Source organism: Podarcis melisellensis (assembly GCF_964234715.1).
Source record: "Podarcis melisellensis genome assembly, chromosome: 2".
Lineage (NCBI taxonomy): Eukaryota > Metazoa > Chordata > Lepidosauria > Squamata > Lacertidae > Podarcis > Podarcis melisellensis.
This window is the reverse complement of record NC_138529.1, coordinates 76,125,582-76,145,480: the sequence shown is the minus strand read 5'-3', so window position 1 is coordinate 76,145,480 and position 19,899 is coordinate 76,125,582. Positions and strand designations below refer to the sequence as shown.

At 39.9% G+C, this 19,899-nt stretch overlaps 1 protein-coding gene across 3 annotated transcripts in view; it reads left to right on the top strand.

Moving 5' to 3' along the window:
- Positions 1 to 19,899, top strand: part of VGLL4 (vestigial like family member 4) — a 99,077-nt gene extending 79,178 nt beyond the window's left edge. For all 3 annotated transcript variants that reach the window (XM_081901248.1, XM_081901247.1, XM_081901249.1), the window contains 3 exons: positions 9,109 to 9,331; positions 14,911 to 15,034; positions 16,896 to 19,899. In XM_081901248.1, the coding sequence (XP_081757374.1) occupies positions 9,109 to 9,331; positions 14,911 to 15,034; positions 16,896 to 17,170 (622 nt within the window). In that variant the 3' untranslated portion in view covers positions 17,171 to 19,899. The remainder of the gene's footprint in view (positions 1 to 9,108; positions 9,332 to 14,910; positions 15,035 to 16,895) is intronic.

The following is a 19,899-nucleotide window of genomic DNA, read 5'->3' as shown; positions in this document are numbered from 1 at the left end:
GCTGGCAGCCTCTCACCCTTTTTTGAACACCATCCCTTGTGGAGTGTTCCCTCAGCCTCCTCTCCTCTCGGTTCTCCCCTCTCCTTGGGAGTTCTCCAGGTAGCTGTTGCAGCTACCCCTGGTTTCTGCACTGCCTCAGCTCCTGACAACCAGCACCTCGTGGCCAGCCCCAGAAGAACCATTTGCCTGGGGAGCTTGTAGCCAGGGCTGCTGCAACAAACATCTGTGTAAGCCTGTGGGAGGCAGAGACATGAGAGGGCATCAGAGGAGGGAGGGAAGGAAAGGGGGACAGTGGCCAGTGTTGTCTGTGGCACCCCTAACCACCATTCAATGCACCTCAGGGTGCCATGGCACACTGGTTGAACACCACTGACCTAGTGCTCTGTTCTTTACTAATTTATATTGATTTTTCACAACTTTTAGCTTCCTCTGATAAAGATGCAGTGTTGTTGAGGAATGTGTCTTGTGTTACCTTAAAGACTAACAATTGTGGCATAATCTTTTGTGGACCACAGTCCATTTCATAAGGAGACGAAGATCTCTAAGGAAAGGCACTTTTAGAGAAAACTGGTTTTGTTTTACTACATACATTAATATTTATTGCATTTTCTGCTGAATACATATTTGACATTATGATGAGGACTTACAACCTGAATGGAATATGGCATTAGAATGGAGTTAATATTTCTTAATGTCACTTTGTTGTACAGTTCTCTGGGGAGGGGAAAGTGGCAACTGTTTTGTTTTGGATCTGTATATTTAAAAAAAGATACAGAGAAAGAAAGAAAAGAAATATCTCCAGCCAGCTCCGTGTTTATATTGTAAGGAAGAAATTGGAATGGTGAAGGGGTGGAACTTCCTAATTTTCATCCACTCATTTTTGCAAAAGGGAAGGGCTTGCTATCTCTTGTTTGTTGTTCTCTTCTTATGTTACGTGTATACTGATACAGCTCACCCATTATGGACCTACCTTCTGATATTGAGGCAAAACAGTGATATGTGTATATTTGCTAACTTACACATAGCAATTTTCTATTACCTAGATGTGTTCATTATCAGAGTGTTAATTCTTCGGTGTTCTGTTAATATTGACTGTTTAAAAATTAATATTTTCAGTCACTATGATACCAAATAATTGTACTTGTTCTGGAAGAATGAAGCAGAAAATAGTAACTGAAAGCGGTGCTTGGCATTTGGATGCAACTTTCCAGAATAACATCTGGAGATCTACTGTTTCTCCAGCCTAGCATATATAGGTCCTTTACCTTTACCTTTATATAGTTTGCAAAAAAAAGGTTGTTTGCGTTCAATGTAATCCCACATTCAGTGCAAAGCGCCCCTGTATGGCATGCAGAGTTGTGCCGTAGGCATGAAGAAAACATTGAAGCTTTCAATATTTGAGTTCCCTGATTATTCTAAGCAATTAAAGATGCCCTTTAACCTGTGCAAATAACGCCACAAAAGTGCGTAGCCTGCATGAGTGTCCTGAAAGGGAAGGGGAACCCAGTCAAGTCTCTTAATTTACAATTCTTTTTCAGGATAGGATACCACAAGAGTGGTTATTTACAAGCTGGATTTTAAGCCTTACAGAATATGTTGCCCAACAGGGTGTATTTTCATTTTACATCAGCTGTCAGGATGTGAAGTTAAAGAAAGTAAAAAGCAAATACAGTGGTACCTCGGGTTAAGAACTTAATTCGTTCTGGAGGTCTGTTCTTAACCTGAACACTTTAGGTAATGGGGCCTCCTGCTACCACTGCACCTCCGCTGCATGATTTCTGTTCTCATCCTGAAGCGAAGTTCCTAACCCTAGATAATATTTCTGGGTTAGCGGAGTCTGTAACCTGAAGCGTATGTAACCTGAAGCGTATGTAACCCAAGGTGCCACTGTACACATAATATGGTTCCTTATTTCTGGAGATTTTTGGACTTTCATCAGTCAATTCACACATAAAGTTATGTTTCAAACTGCTAACTGGGTCGCCTCCTTCAGGTTAATTATGCTTGTACATAAATAATTTATTTCTTTTTTGTTGGTTTGAACTGCATTAAGAATACACAGAAAAGGTTAAAATTAATATTTGAGCTTATGTAGGGCAGCAAAAAGCTGCCAGTTGTAGCTTTTGGGATGACAAAATAAATAAACAAATCTCTGTCTACACGGGAATGCTCCCCACCCCCCCAAAAAAAATACTGGGCATTGCTTATTAGTATGAACTAATAAATGTGTGTATGAGACACAGATATGACTGATTTCTGCAAAAAATGGGCTTTTGTTTACCAATTTGGTGTGTGTGCAGAAGATGTAAATTAATATGTGCTATTTTCTTTGTCACAGTAGTTATTTTTAATTCCATTTTATTTATCTTTGGCTGGTATCTAGCAAAGGTTACCTGTTAGTATAAATACTTCCATCTGTGCAATGGGACTCTTTGCCCTCTAAATCTGCTCTGAAGGGTTGGGGAACACCCAGAACAGATTCAGCAGAGAGATCAAAGAGATTCAAACTTGGTTGCACAGGTGGAAATTCTTCCACTAATGTCTTCATTGGATGCACCCCTATTTTTTTATTACATAAGTATGACAAATTAAAAAGGGAACAAAATAGCTTAGAGATTTTTAAACAGGCTATTTAGTAGCTCCAGCGCTGAGAACCTTCTGGCGGTTCCCGCACCGCGAGAAGCGAAGTTACAGTAAACCAGGCAGAGGGCCTTCTTGGTGGTGGCGCCCACCCTGGGGAACGCCTTCCCATCAGATGTCAAGGAAATAAACAACTATCTGACTTTTAGAAGACATCTGAGGGCAGCCCTATTTAGGGAAGTTTTTAATGTTTGATGTTCTATTGTATTTTTAATATTTTGTTGGAATCCGCCCAGAGTGACTGGAGAAACCCAGCCAGATGGGCAGGGTATAAATAATTGATGATGATGAGGATGATTAGTAGTAGTAGTAGTAGTAGTAGTAAAATAGTAAGCAGTTTATAAATGCTTACTATTTTGCAAGTGGGATATGCTAAGCCTGGATTACCATTGTAAAAATAGTTTAAAACATATTATATAGTGGTTACATATGGAGTTAAATTATCATTGCATTAATTGGTAACAGGATTATTCATTTCCTCATCCAGTGTTTTTATAATATGTTAGAACGGAGCAGTAGTATAAAATGGCTGCTTTTGAAAGCTGTTTAGGGTTCTGGACAAGGTCAGCTAGGAGGTCTTCCAGTTGGCTTTAAGTGGACAAATGCAACTATTTCTGGCTCCTTTTCTGTATTTTACATATTGATGCTAGTTGGCTTCACTCCTGACTCTTTAAGAATTTTGACCATTAAACTCACACTGGACTGAAACTCAAGCTAGGAAAGCTCATTTTGTTTGGCAGGCTAGGATGTTCAACACTTGACCCTGGGAAACTATCATTTAATTGACTGTTGAATTCAGGTTTCTGGCTGGCATGTGAAAATTCTGGGTGCCTTTATTGAGCAGTATACTCACCCTGAGGCCAAATATGAAAGCTATCCACCTGCTTCTCTCTTCATAAACATGACTAAATGGGCAAAAAAGTAGACCTTTTCCCAGCCAAAGTACTTGCCAAAAGTTCTTTTTGGCAATGCTTTAGACACATAGTACACTCTTGAAATGGCACATCTTTGTGTGCAAAGTTGGGCGAGAAAGAACAAATAGGTTGTATTGTTTTTAATACTGTATGTGGAACAGCTGGGCCTGGTTGGAACAGAATAAAGGTCACTTTCCTTACTAAATCCCCCCCCCCCCCCAAAATTTATTAGTTTCCAGAAGACTAAATGAAGTGTACAAAGTGAATTGACAATGTATCTTGCAGAGATAGCTGGAAAGAATGATTGGTTTACTTACAGACCTTTTAGAATTATTAGCTACTGAATATGAGGAAACAGTGAAGTTGGGATCTGAGGCACAAGGTCTGAAGAATAAGGAAATAGTTGTTGGAAATTTTAAAGTGAGGGCAATAGATATGTTTAGAGAGTATTCGAAGTGTAAGCCACATCTGCATTTTGAAATTAAGTCTTGACATGCAGTGTCAATGACGTGGTATACTCCTGAGGGTTGGTAGAATGAACTGCACCACTTTGAGTAGCAACATTTCATACATAGTCACACGTAACTTACGCTGGATTGGGCCATGGTGTGCTTGCAGTTTAACCGACTTTTATCAGAAAGCATCAGAAACTAGTGCAGATTTGCTGATAGCTGCTCACCTAGGCATGTCTGATGAAGTATTTTATTTATTTATTCGCATGTATCAGAAATAATGCATAATAAACAATGGTAAAACATCAAATTCAAGCAGTATGGAATAGTTGAGATCTATTTTAAAAGGTCCAGGAGAATAAAAACATGCCTGGCACTGAAGGGGTAATGCAGGTGCCAAGTGATTTTCCTGGGAAATAATTCCAAAGGTGTCTCTACTTGTCAGAACATTTCAAAGGTAGTGAGGACCCTTGGAGAAGAGATTCTGCAAGTGGACCTCATTGGGTGGGTGGGTGGGTGGGTGCTTACTTCCCCAAAAAAGTTGTGTTTTTCTTTCTTTTTGATTTCGGCTATTGGACGAAATTTCGGCTATTCAGCATATACCATATGCATGTTTCGTCAGAAGTAAATCCTGCTGCGTTCAGTTAGGCTTTCTCTAGTACAGTGGCACCTCAGGTTACAGACGCTTCAGGTTACACTCCACTAACCCAGAAATAGTACCTCGGGTTAAGAACTTTGCTTCAGGATGAGAACAGAAATCGTGTTCCGGAAGCGTGGCGGCCCCATTAGCTAAAGTGGTACCTCAGGTTAAGAACGGACCTCCAGAACGTTCTTAACTCGAGGTACCACTGTAAGTGTGTTTAGGAATGCATCCCAAGTCACATAAACACTTTGGAAGAATGAGAAATTATTTTGTCGTTGTTGTCATCCCTCTCAATATTTGGCAGCCAGTATTGCCAAGTGTAAAATGGCATCAGTTAACTTTCATGGTGCATATCTTAAAACCAGGCCAACAAGAACGGACACTTTCTGCTAAAAAGACTCTGTACGATTTTAGCTTTTCGTCAGCAATGCTTTTGGCTTCTCCTCTGTTAAGAGCTGTGCACTGCAAGTGAGCGTAAGAGAACAGTCCCCCCTTTCTGGGCCTCTCTCTTGCTCTATCTTTCTCCCTTTTTCCTTAAACAGTTGGCAAAGTTAGTCATTTCTCCAGGATGGGTGTGAATTACCCATTTCTCTGTTCCAGTAAACTGAGTGGGCAGCATTAACAGTTCTACAACACAAGAATCGTTTAAGGACAATATGTGTCGTAACTACTCCTAGAACCATTTTTTAATGCATGGGCTCCAAACATTGCTTTGAATTAGCAAGGTAAAAAAAATCTGCGCAGCAGTTTGGTTCTAGCAGTCAGGATGTGTGTGGTTTTGGTATGTCGTCCATCTGAGCACATGATGCTTGGGTAAGTGCTAGGAGCCTGGGTTATGATTCACTGGGGGAAATCATGGAAAACAATGTCTGCTTTAAAGATAAAAAGGAAGATAAAAGGGGAGAGGGGGTGTTGTATAGTAACCAAGCACTTCAACATGATCTGTCCATACGTGAAAACAAACTTAAAGGTATAATTGCTATAGAAAGACTCAAATCAGGTACTATGTTCATACCTCGTTACGGAATTCATGCGGTCAGTAAAGCTGCACATTTTATTAGTGGTAGATGAGCCAAAAAGGTAAATAAATGCATGTATCAAAAGCCAACAGCAACAAAATAAAGTTCAATATATACTACCGGTACCTTTATTTGATCAACTAATGGTCACAATTCACTGTGCACTTTTAAGTTACACAGGAACTCTCCTTTAGCTAAATGTTTTTTTAGATAGATGATAGATAGATAGATAGATAGATAGATAGATAGACAGACAGACAGACAGACAGAGAGAGTTAGGGAAGAACAGTTTTAAGTTTATCTCATTCTTTGTGGTAATGGAGGAAGTTTTTTTTAGAATTTGATTCAGCACAAACTATGATATTGTGTAAAGATCTCAGGTTATGCAGAATGCTGCTGTTGCCAACTAGAAGTGCATGGCAGCAAAATTGTCTGCTTGGGCTGCTGTACATGTTCACATTTTCCAATAGGATGGATGCAGCTCATTATAAAATCCCGTAGACTTAAGGAAGGTTGCCAGATATGTCTTCCTTTCCTTAACCAACTTACCTCTGGTGGCATACTTGCCTTTGCCTCTTTAACTGCTTTCATTGCAACATCCTGTAGGTTGGGTTTTTGTTTTTACCTCTAATGTACCATGGAATTTAGAGTTGGAAGGGACTCCAAGGGTCATTTAATCCAACCCACTTCAGTACAGGAATCACAGGTAAAGAACCCCTTGCAGTTGGGAACAGTTATGGAGGTGGCAGCCAGAGAGCTCATTGTGCAGGCCTGCATGTAAGTATCCAAGCAAAATGCAAGGCATCAGTAAGTTAGCCCCAAATGCCCTCACAAAGGACAAAACTGCCATTTATAAAGGGAAGATCTCAAGTGGTGAAGGCTGCTCCCAACCGCTCCACATGATGCACACTCACAATGTCATGGAGACCTTGGTTTTCTTTGTATGTTTCAGAGAAGAGCAGCAATGAAAGCATGATTTGACATTTTAAATCCTTAACAACAACAACAACACACAGTAATTTTGATAACTGTTAATTATCGGTCTGTTTTACCCTGTTGAAGTCAGCAAATTATAAGGGACCCCTTTTTTTGTATAGCTAGCATTTATTTCAAGGAATTGCCTGTGTTTACAAAGATTGTGTGCCAAATGCACTAATATTTTGTAAACAAAACTTTTTTTATTTAAGAGCAGTTACAACATGCAATTAGTATCTCACTGAAAAGTTATATATTTTTTTTTAGTTTGAGCAGAACTGCTGAAATAAATTAACTGCAAAATGACTTCGTAAGACTGGAGAAATAAACAGTGTGTCCATCTGTGGAAGTAGCTTTACTATATCCAGGTTTGGCAGTGGTAATATTCCATCATTGTTTTGTGACTGGGGAGTGAAATCCACTGTTCACAGCCCCATGCTTAGTTACACGTTCAGTATTTTGCAAGTGTACACCTAAAAGTATAACAAGCAGGCATTTGAAAATGTGTCTGTTCTCTCTACCTGCATTTGTTGCTGTGGGAAGTAGTCCTGTGCCAATTGCTTTTTCCACAGGCACCCCTTTTTGTGCAGCATCATTTGGGCCCCAGATTGGTAACTAGGAATAATGTACTGGATGACCGATTTAGAAGAGAAAATGACAGAACACCATTCATTGTCCCCTGTAGTTCCCAGCCATACTACTCAAATATATTATCGGTGATCAACAGCCCATCTTGGACAATACTATTTCTATTCCATAGGACTTTAGTTGTAGGTCTCTACTTGCTTGCCGATAGTTTCCCAACCTAAAACACCAGCAACACGGTTTTTGTGGGGGTTGATAAAATGAGTTGCCACCAGTATTCATATTTTGATAACAGTGCTGTGGGTGTCAGCACAAAATGGCTGCCCTGGGCCAATGAGTACCGTCACAAAAAGGCTTTGCCAGCAATAACAGACTACACAACAAAGACACAAACATAGGGACCAGATCCTGCCAAAAAATAAATGAGATGCTAACTTTGTCCCCATATTATAGGACCTCTACAGCATCAGTGGTTCATTCACCTGCTCACCTTTCTATGTGATATAGGACATCAGCTGCCAAACAACTGCTCTTCAGCATTCTGTAGGACAAACAGGGCAACCTCTATGCAAAACAACAAATATAACATCAGAAATGGCAGTGTCCAGAATGCAGTAGTAAAACATTTCAATTTAACAAGGTACTCTGTAACTGATCTTAACGTGGATGTTGAACAAATGAACTTCAAAGAGAAACTCCTTATATGACCCTACTAAATTTCAGTTTATCTGGCCATTCAGTTCTGGATTCCCCTGTTGCTTGAATCCAGATGACATATTTTTATCGCACCATACATTAACTAGTTTACCACTGCCCAGATGTCTTTGTTGTCACCACTGTTGGCTTGTTAATTGGCCACTGTATTATTATTATTATTATTATTATTATTATTATTATTATTAATTTTGCTTTTAAGTAACTGTTGCTAATCATTCCTTTGGCATTTCATTTCCTTGACCTCACTTCCATACATTTAACACCTCTCCCCCCCCAAAAAACCCACACATTTACCTTCCAGTTTAGGATTACACTTCTTGCATCTGAGGAAGTAGACTGTGGTCCATGCAAGCTTATGCTAGAATTAATTTGTTAGCCTTTAAGGAGCAACAGGACTATAACACTGTTACTCCCAAGAAATGCACCCAGATCACACTGTGCTCTGTTTTGACAGACACAGACCAGGGATGGGGCCTGGGAAAGCTGGATCTCCTTTTGCTGGTAGCTGGAAAATGTTGCAGAAGGAAGCGTCCACAGCTCTATTGTGTAGCAATTCCTTGTCTTCATTTCCAGCCCTATCTACTGCTCTCTCTCTCTGTGTGTGCACACCCATACTTTCTCACTTGCTTTGCTTGCCAGTGTGCATGCTGGATCACGCTGCCAAGGATTCCAATACTCAGTGAAAAATGCCACTGCTTTTAAGGGGCGATGGAAAACAGTAGATTTTAACAAAATGTTCTTTGTTATTAACAAAAACGTGAGTGACTAGAATCAAGTGAAGCTTGACATTTAATGCATTTTGATCACCATTTGTCAATAGTAAAACAGAACGTCTGTTCATAAAATGGGGTGTAAAATGTGCGTTTTGATGAGGACGTTGACTGAGCAAGGTCAATTGATTATTATTTTTCTCTGCAGCTTGTCCAAACAGCTAACTGTGGTTAACAAGTAATCACCCTCCTTTTTTTTAAAAAAAACCCCAACCCCCAAAACTATTGTTCATGCCAAGTGTGAGTTCAGCTGTTGAATTTTGTGTGTGCGCTTGCTCACGTGCTTGAGTAAAGACAGTGGATAAACGATAGCATGCTGAAATCTTTCTTCTTCTTCATGAGTGAATTAAATGTGTCAGGCTTGAATAATGGCCTTGTCTGTTTTTCTCTTAGAATGAAGGCTGCCAATGGGGATTATCGAAAAGAGCACAGAGACAGAAGTCGCAGTCCAATAGAACGGGCTGCTGCACCAACAATGAGCCTTCACACCAACCACATATATGCCTCAATCCCAAGCTTACCCATGGATCAACCTCTAGCACTGACCAAAAACAGCATGGATGCTACCCGGTCTGTTAGCATCACTCCTACAATGACGTCAGTGGAACGGCAGCAGGTACTTACGCTCTTCTCCATGATTTCTCTCTCTCTCTCTGTGTATGTCTGTGTCTATGTATTTAACAACTACTTTTTTCTCACCTTGGTTGTGTTCCTTTGTCTTTGCCTACATCGTTGCCTAGTTCCTCTTCCTGTGAGCACATAAATGCAGATTAAAATGTCACAAATGTTTTGATGGTTGTAAGTCACCCTGACCATAAGGAGATTCAGGGGCAATTGAAACAACAGCAACATATCAATAAATTTCTGAGCGATCTGATTCAGCATGTCCCAATAAATAACATATAGCTTGATAGCAAGTAGAAAATCATTTGTACATATTTCCTCCTGTTCAACTCTGTTGAAGTCAGAGGGCCTTCGGACAGCAGAAGAGGCTCCCTGTGGCATTCCCTTCAGTCTTGGAGATCAAAAAAGGAGCAGGCAAAGTTGTTGCCCCTGCTGCCTCTGATCAGACAGGTCTCCTCAGGAGCTGGCTGAAAGCAACAGATCCTTGTTTGCAGGTGATTTCTATCTTTCAAAAGTGATAAGGAGATAAAAACAGATTCTGGATTGCACCACTGCAAGTTTAAGGTGTGGAAATTCCACGATAGAAAGATCTCACATTCAAAAAAGTAAGAAACAACGACCTTCAAACCTCACACACGTTTGGGTGGTGAACGTGGAGACAGAGTGTGCTAGCATTCTCTGCTCGACTGCAGCTTGCATTGCCTTTCAGCTCATAGAAAGCTCCCTGCATATTTTACTTCAATGAGTTGGAAGATATGTTTATTGGAAGGAACCCTTTCCCCACATAATTTCAAACAACTTAAGAGCTCCCATCTACGTACAGTATTTGAATTAAAGTTTGCCAGTACTAGTTTCTTATGGATTATTAGGGGGGGGGGGAAATCTTCAAAGGCTCTTAGATACTTATCTTCTATAGCAAGTTTTTAAGATCTGGCTATAACATGACCCTTGGAAAATATCCATTGTTCTCTGGGAAGAAACTGTGAGAGGCATGTGATATGACCTTTTGGAGAAAAAGGTCTGGTATGACTTGCTGCTCTTTAACATGGGGAGACAGAGATAACTGGAAGCCTGACCTTGACCCAGAATGCAAAAAGCTTTTGAACAGTGAGCAGTCTCTAGGCTATGTAGCAGATGTGTAGAGAGCCCCAGACACCATTTTTCCTTCTGCTGACTGAGAACTCGGCTTTCCCAGCCTCTACCTGGAGGTTATTATAACTTCCCCCTCTTGGACTTCCTATGTTAGTGTCAAGTAAGCAGGATATTTGGTGCAAGCACCAGCATTTTTCTCTGAAGGCCTGGATGGCTGTTTGTGCTTAAAAATAAATAAATAAATTATAGAGGGGCATTTTTTAATTCCTTTAGGAAAATTCCTACCGAATAAAGATAAAACAGTCTTGTTTATACTTCCTTTCCGTCAACTTAGTTTTGTGCCAAGCTGTTCTTCCCACAATGCTCCCCTCCTGTTTTACTCTTACGATACATGGGAAGAAGCACAATAGTTTATAAAGCAAGTGGCATATTGGAAATTGCAACCTGTGTGAACTAGGATGATAGCACAGAGATGCTTGCTAATGTATTGAGATGATGCTCCTTGTTGATTTACTACAAGCATAATCACACAAGCATTCCTCTTGGAAATTTGGGAATTAAAAAAAAAAAGTTTGGAGAACTTCTCACTCAGCATTCACACTTTTATTTTTTATTTGGCACTTCATAGTTGCTCTGAAATCCTTATATACTGTACGTATGTATCTGGGATGTGATCTGTACTCTGTCCTGCAAGTGGTTGCGTTATCATTTGGTGTATTATTTTGTATAATCCATTGTACGAGACCAGCTCTTGCTGTTCTGCATACACCACTGCCTCTCTGTAGCCGGTTCTGATGACAGACAAGGAAGGGAGAGGCTCCCATTGACGACATTAGGGCTCTTTGATAAGTCTTACTATTGTTTCTCAGCTTGGCAGCCAACTCTGCCACTCTCAAAGTACATTGGGAACTGTTTTTACTGGATTATACTTGGGAGGTTATGGCCAGATGGTTAGACGTTTTGTTGTATTTGGAACATGATTGAACTCTTGTCTGAAATTGGATGCTGCTTGCTGATATTATGCTAATCATGTTGGGTTTTTTTAAGAGAGAGAGAAAGGTTAGCAAGCAGCTCTTTTGCATTGCTTCCATTCATTTCAATGGTGTTGCCTGTACATGGTGAAAGGAGGGTGTCCACAACTGTAATCATGTTACCAAAGCTGTATGGAAATCAGCTACCATACCAACACACTCTCCTCTTGACTGGGGTCATGGGGAAGTGCTTTTCATACCAGCAAGATCCACAACCCTACAGAGGAAGCAGCCAGGTCAACTCGATCCACATAGTTACTATTACAAATGTAATTGGGCTGTTTTCTATTTATTCGCCTATATATAGGGTACGCTGTACCTAGTCATTGTGTAGAATACAAAGGATTAAATCAGTGGGACTAAATATTCCTCACTGTTCCTCTCTTTCCTTTGGTAATAAGTATCCTAGGCATGTTTGAATTTGCTGTTGGTTCAGGAAGATGCAAATGGCTTTGTTCTCCATAGAAGCCGAACAAACAGCAGCAACCTGTCGCTTTTGTTTTTAGATTGCTGAATCCTGACTATCTTTGATCTTGCAGTCAAATATAATCTCTTCTTAGGGTGCTTTGACTGAACTTTTGTTAAACAATGGAATCTCTCTGCTGGTTCCTATGTCATGTGAGGTTTTTGCGGCTAAAGCACATAAAGGATGAAAGGCGTGGCCCCTTTGTGAATGCCCACCTTTTTGAAAGTTCTATCTTTCTTGACCATCTTTATGTACGCTACTACAGCAGCGAGGATTCTGTTGGCAAAGCACTGGAAGACACAAAATCTACCCACATTGGAAGAATGGCAGACGCAGCTGATGGACTATATGGAGTTGGCTGAAATGACTGGCAGAATTCGAGACTCGGGAGAAGAAGAAACGGAGGAAGTTTGGAAAAATTTTAAGGACTATTTGAAAAAGCATTATAAGTTGTATGAATGTTAAAAAATGCTCCTTTCTAGGAAGGTATACCTTCAGTATCGGCTAATTTCTGAATTGATAAATAAGACACTATAAGACAGAAGTGAGGTAACGAAATATTTTTATTGTGTGGAAATTAAAAATTAATGCAATTGTATTGAAATGTTTACATCAGATAACACGATAAAATGGAAGATATATTGTTATGTATAAAACAAGTCAACAAATTGCTGAGGTTTTGGTTACACAGGGAATGCAGTGCTCGGGAGATGGGGGAAGTCCATTGGATTCATGGAAGTATGTATTTGAAAGTGGAAATTTGTTTATTAAAAACCTAATAAAATATTTATAAAAAAAAAATGAATGCCCACCTTTTGAGCGGGTTTCTAAACTAATCTCAACGAACCAGGACACTCCAGGTGATAGTCTTGAATTTGGTCCTGGGTTCAAGTTCCATGTCAGCTCAGTGCTCTTAAAATACATACGGTCTGCTTTGAAAAGGTGTGGTTAACTCTCGTTGATGATGGATTAATGTTCTTAATCTACCGAAGCGTTCTGTCTACCGAAGCGTTCTACTTTTCCTGCGTTGCAGGTTGAGTTGACAGCTCTGGGTCAACACATGTAGCAACTAATGAGAGCTTTGCTGCTTACCATCTCTTGCAGGTTCCAAGTGTCAGTTCCCAAACCTACTATGTGCAAGCATGTAGGGCTGGGCGATAATCTGGATTTCAACATCATATACCTGGCCAAACTAGAAAGAATGAATAAAATTTTACAGAACAAAAATTACTAAATTAAATTGATATTTTTTGCAAGAAAAGTTTGCATTTTGGCGTTCTCTGGCCATAGAGATGCTCTTTGTATTTGAAGAACATCGCCAGTCTTGCTGAACCCACTAATACTAATTTGTGCCATCCCCTATCTCCTCACTTAGTGGTGCCAGGTGAAGCAGATCATTCCACAATGGTAGATGGCAAGGCCCCCCCCTGCTTATGATCAGGGAAGGAAGTACACCATATGGAGAAGATGAGGCTGTCACCAAAAACAGCAATGCGTGTTCCTACTTACAGGTGTCCAGACATCCTTATACTGTGCTTGCTTGTACTTGCCAGCCAAATGTTTGGGTGGAAAGAGTTGTAGAGTAAAGTGGCCCAGAAATGCATAAGTAGAACTAGGTCCCAAGAAAAGGGAATAGACAGACTTGGGGTTGCTAGTATTGGCAGCAGCCAAGTTCTTTTGTCTCCTCCTGTTTTGTCCTTAGGCAGCATAGTTCTTAAGTTATGGCTTTGGACTAGCTACAGTTTGTGCCACTATGGCGGTTGTCTGGTTTGAGCATTCTTATCTTCTTGTGGTGAGGTTGGCAGGCAAGAGAAAGGAAGGGGTGGACCTAGGGGAAGGTCTTTGAGAAGACCCCACCTTCTTCTCTCTTTGTCTCATGTAGGACCAGTTCATACATTGAATTTCCCCTTTTTCAGTGAGTAGTCTTTCAAACTTCTTTGGGGTATACAGATGTTGTGCATAGGTGTATTGTGTGAACTGGCTGGTCATGGTTGTGCCCAGAACCAGTTCTGCATTAACAGCAGCAGCAGCAGCAGCAGCAGCAGCTGAAGTCACAGCAATTGCTGCCGGCCATCTTTGTGATAAGCCCATTTCACACTTGGTGACATGCACTATCTACAGCCCCAAAACAACATGCAAATTCTTCATGCTTAATATCCGAACATGGTCACATAAGATTTTTTTCATCCTCTTTCTTTCACCTCCCTGTTGGACATATAGAACTTTTAAATTGTTTTTATTGCAAATTTATTAAAGAAAAGAAAACAGAAAAAGAAGCAGGAAAAGCAGGAAACCTCCCCAGCTTAGCTCACAATACAATAACCATCAATACATCCACCTTAGTCTACACATAAGGTTCGGTATATGCCCTTCCAATGTACAAAAAAAAAAAGCTGATGCTTATAAAGTGTTCAAATGTGGCAAGAGTGTTAAGGTCTTTAGAGCATTGTGTAATAGATAGTGGGTGCTTATCTTTCAGGGCTTGAAATAGAAAGACGAGATTCAACTAAGTTGTTGCATGCACGGAATGAGGTCCACTTGTGCTACAGGGTTTTCCCTATCCCCTAAATCTGCTCTGGGGGAAATGGAAGAACAGGTTAGGGGCAATTCCTGTTGCGTGTGCATACCCTTGGCATTACACTGAATTCCATCCTAAATCCCTTGGTGACCGTAAAGGCTTGCAAAATCCATTTCTGTTGTCCTGCCATTAATCCCCATACTACAGGAGTATTTTGAATTTGGAGATCTTCTTCAACACTTGAGTGCTTTCCAAATTTAGTGTGCTTGAACTTTGTGTGTTGTACTAAATAAAAGCCTGTTTATTGATACCAGATATTTTTGGCTTTCTCATTTTGCTGCTTATGCTCACTAGCAGCTACCATTTTATTTGTTGTGTGTGCCTTGTTCTGCTGGAAAAACAACTCTTCATTTTACTTAGAGGCATAACTGTGCTTATTGATTGTGTTTTTCTCTGCCCCTCAGAACCGTCCATCTGTAATCACATGTGCCTCTGCAATCAATCGTAACTGTAATCTATCTCATTGTCCAATCGCGCACAGTGGATGTGGAACTGCCATGCCAGCAAGTTACCGGAGACCATCTAGCAGTAAGTAATACTGCTGCATTTCTAGTTTTCCTTCTGAGGACTTGAAAGCTTCATGTGGCCATCAAATAACTCTTAACATGTGCAACAAATTAAGAGTAGAGCGGGATATTTATTTTATTTCAAGGGAGAGGGTATACTAGGGTCAAATTAAATCTGTAATTGTGTGCTGGAATAGAAATTTTATTGGGATCTTCCTCCCTGTCTTTTGGCAGCAGAAAGCTTGATTCATGCCAGAATTTACGAGCAAATGTAAAGGATGGAGAAAATCAAGGCCCACCCCACAACATTTTTTGTACTTTCTGTGCTTAGAAAATGTAGACCTGGGGTTGCTTCAACATTGTTTTGAGCATATTTTCTTAAGTCCAGTTGTGAGACTTACTGTTGCTATCTTCTGTAGCATTACATATGGAACTGTAGTGCTAACTCAACTAACTAAGGGTGTATTCTTGCCTAAAACACACAAGTAGGGGAGCATCCTTGTCTCCTCTTGGGTTGCATCCAGAGCAAGTTAGTCATGCACAGTACTGCTGAAATGAGAGACCTAAGTTTTTCGACTGATTTCAACTGGACCTAAACGTGACTCATTTGCTCTGGTACCCTTGACTTTGAGATTATATGACCGTATCAGTTTTATATAGGGGCCAGACACAAATTATATATTAGAGACAACATGCAAATTATGACTTTTTCTAGAAGAAAGTGAACAACAGGGAACAGAAACCTGAAGACAAGGACTGGGTGTAGTAAATGTCATTCTCCTATTTTTTTAAAACCCACATAATTTTCCGGTTTCAATATTTTTAAAATTTATTTTCTCTGACATTAGCAACATTTTGTTGATACGACAATTTTACAGGAGTGCATTTCAACAAGTGTGCAAACAAAGGTATTGCATAGCTGCAGAATGTAGCTGGCCATGTTGCACTGTAACTTGCGTATTGAAATGGAACCGTTTTCATGTACACCTTTTCAAAAATCCCTTCAAATATAAATGCATCTCTTTTGTTTTACTCTTCCTTGGGAATGAAAATTTTTATCTCCATTGGATATACCCAAATGAGTTTTAAAGGAAGCAAACCTATTAGAAAGCTTATTGTATTGGGGATCCACTTCCAACTGGTACAAAAGAAATGATGGGCAGTATTCAGTTGGGGAGGATGTTCCATTGCATAAGCAGAAACACTTGTGCTGATGGAATGTTCACTTTGTGCTAGGCTATACAGTGGTGCCTCGCAAGACGAAATTAATCCGTTCCGTGAGGCTCTTCGTATAGCGGTTTTTTCGTCTTACGAAGCAAGCCCATTGACAGCTTAGCGGATTAGCACTACAGCTGTCAAGCGGCTTCCAGCGATCAGCTGTTAAGCGGCTTATCAGCGGAACAGCTGATAAGCGGCTTAGCGGCTTAAGAAAAGGGCGGAAAAAGCGGAAAAAACCCGCGGGGGGATGCAAGATTTTTTTCGTCTTGCGAAGCAACCCCATAGGGGAATTCGTTTTACGAAGCGCCTCCAAAACGGAAGACCCTTTCGTCTAGCAGGTTTTTCGTCTTGCGAGGCGTTCGTCTTGCGGGGCACCACTGTATACAGCTCTATGGGATGAACCTTTTTCCTTTTCAAATATATTTTAGAAGCCTCTTTTCTGTGTGATATACAGTTTCTTATTCTTTTTGCCACTTACCTGCAAAGAACAGATGCTTTAAGTACTACAAATACATTAATTTGAAATGGTAGGTTAGGCAAGGGATGTCATTTTATGCATTTTTAAAGGTTGCTGCATGGAAAAACTGCAAGTGTTTTTGCTGGCATGGGTATGCTTGGGCTTCTTACTCGTCTTTCTCCCCCCACCCCTTCATTTCCCCCTTTAGCTACCACTGCCTGTGATCCAGTGGTGGAAGAGCACTTCCGCAGGAGCCTTGGCAAAAATTACAAGGAGCCAGAGCCAGTGACAAACTCTGTATCCATCACTGGATCAGTCGATGACCACTTTACCAAAGCACTTGGAGAAACGTGGCTTCAGATCAAAGCTGCAAAGGATGGCGTGTCCAGTAGTCCCGAGTCTGCCTCTAGAAGGGGGCAGTCGTCTTCTCCTCCTTCCTCCCACATGGTCAATCATAATCATTCCCCTTCTGTAGTCTCATGAAGAGAGGACCACAGTTTCTTCATCTGAAACATCAGTTTGCATGGTTTGACTGAGCTTGGAGCAGTGCTCAAATTGAAATAGTGTTTGGGAGGGAGGATATGAGAGATTAGTTTCAAACACAATTTGTGTTTATTTGCTTGGGGTTTTTTTTATATACGTGTGCCCTTATAAGATGATAGCAGGAACTATTTGACTTAAGAAATAAATTTTATGATGTAGCACTCTTTTTTCCCCCCCTGCCTCAGTTACCAAAGAAACCTCTGATGCAAATCTGCTGCCCCCTTAAAAACAAACAAACCACAGAAAGAAGTCAATGGGCAAAAGTAAAATAAAAGTAATAACTTTTTAAAAAGCCATTCTGTACAGTTGGTTGACCCAAACGCTGTGTGCTTTTGTTTAGCTTCTTGAGAGTAGAATTTTGTCTGGGTTTTGCTTCCATTGCTTTTGTTTCCCTTGTGAAGTAACTTTGTATGTATATACTTGAAAAGAACTGTCATGTATGATTTGCACTATTGGAGGAGGTCTAGAGTTGCATAGCAACTTTGTGCACGATGCTTATATTCTGAGGGCAAACTGCTTTGAAAAAAAAAGTCTAAAGATGATGTTTCTGTCTCTCTTTAAAGCAAGAAAGCAAAATTTGCTTAGGAAGGGGAAGTCTCATACAGGTTATAGGTCTTTCTCTCTATTAGATTTCAGATGCTTAATGCTTGCAACTGGACTGCATAATTGACCGATTCATGGGCATTTTAAATGTTTCTTAACACTGCAGTTTGTAAGAATAGAGCTGAGGTCAGAGGGTTCAATAGTGCTTAAAGATGCATGTTTTATGAAAAAAATAGCTGGTATCTATTAATGTATAGACAGTAAGAAATATAATACTTATTAGCTTTCGTTGAGAACTAGTTTTATTTTTATTTTTCAGTAACAGTCCTAGATAGACTTACTGCTGGTACAGTTGTACTCTGATAAATGTATTTGATATTCACTTTAGTAGCAGCCAGCAACCACGGACAGCCTCAGGTCAGGCCTCAAATTAAGCAGTTTATAGTATATATACAATGCTGTGGGGTACATGATTCTATAGTTTCTTTCATTACTGAACGATTTAAAATCTGCATCATCTGCTTCATACACAGTTAGTTATAAAAATCTAAAGAATATCTATGAAAGCTACCAGTTGGAGAAAACTGCTATCTTGCTAAATATTTTTACCAGGACAAGATTGCCTTCCACAATCTTATTTTTGAGGCTGCTTATAAACCTAGGCCAAGGCACCAGTACATTCCTTCATTTAAAACGAAAACGAAAACACGGTTATAAATGTGTTACTTGCATTTATTTCATTTGCTATATTAATAGCCACTAACTAGGTAATAGAGGCAGGCATAAAGAACAGACTTGTGTTAGTAGTAATGAGCTTCTCAGCTTTTTGTTAAATGCAGCGGCCCACCCACTCCTTAGCCACACCCACACATTCCACCAATCCCCAGTACAGTCACAACGAGGGCTTTTTATATTGCGTTATCTTTCAAGACTGGCTGTATTGAGAGTTTATGAATAGGTGAAAGACAGAACTGCATGTGATGTATTCTGGGCTGTGTTACAGTATTGGGTCCATACTGGCTTTTACATTTGTTTAAAAAAGTAAAGCTATTCAATATGAATATGAAAAAGGCATAGGTGGTCAAGATGCATAAGATAACTTGTTTTGTTTCTGTTGTCCCATATTAAGTGTGACTGCCTTTTTTATTTTTGAAAAAGCAGGAAAAGGACCCTTGCCACCCATTTCACTATCTTCATACTGGGTATTCAGTGCTCTATCTGCTTTGGCATTTGGTACCCTACTCCCCGTAAGGAAATTGGAGAAAAAAGAACACACTTTTTTATATAGGTAACTTTAAGACCATCATTACGCTGTGCGTAAAGAATGTACAGAGAAATTTGTAGGTATTTTTTGAGGAACAATTAATTTGTTAATGATATGTAGCTATTTAATTTTTCCCTTTCCTTTACTGTAATCATTCTCTCTTTTTTTGTCTGTTTGGAGAAAAAAGTTGATCTTTTTTTGTTTGTAGATGTCTGTAATACAGTAAAAGTGCAGGAACACAGTTATTCTATGAGAACACTGCATTAGCAATTAATAGCCACTAGTGTGTTATTGCTACAGGCTACTGAGCGGTCTAACAGGAAAGTACTAATGACTGTAGATGGGACTCTGAGATATGTAACTCCTTTGACATTTCGTTTAAGCACAATGTTACAGTATCAAGTTTACCTATCTGTGATAGGTAAATGGATTTGTGGCGGGGCAAAGATTGGCGCCTCATCTTAAATACACAATACTTGGAAGTAAACTCTGTGCTGATTTTGGTGGAACATACTTCCAAGTAACTGTGCTTGGGATTATAGGCTCAGTGAGATGTGTTGTCTCCTGTATAATCATTTGGAAATAAAGACTGTATGGGAAACATAATTACTCTGAGAAAGCCAAAGGGGTTGGGGTGGAAAGAGGCAGAGGGAGAGTAACCTCACTGTTACATGAAGTTTTTTTCACAGAGCCACATTATCTACAGTTCAGCTTGAACAATGCTCTCCGTGTTTGTAAATCTGTAATATATCATTCTTTTGTGGCCTTGTTTCACCTGGAGATTTTAAAAAAAGGTTTGGCAGGCCATCTTTTTTGTACTTAAAAGTAGCCTTAATGAACAATAAAGTGCTCTTAAATCTCA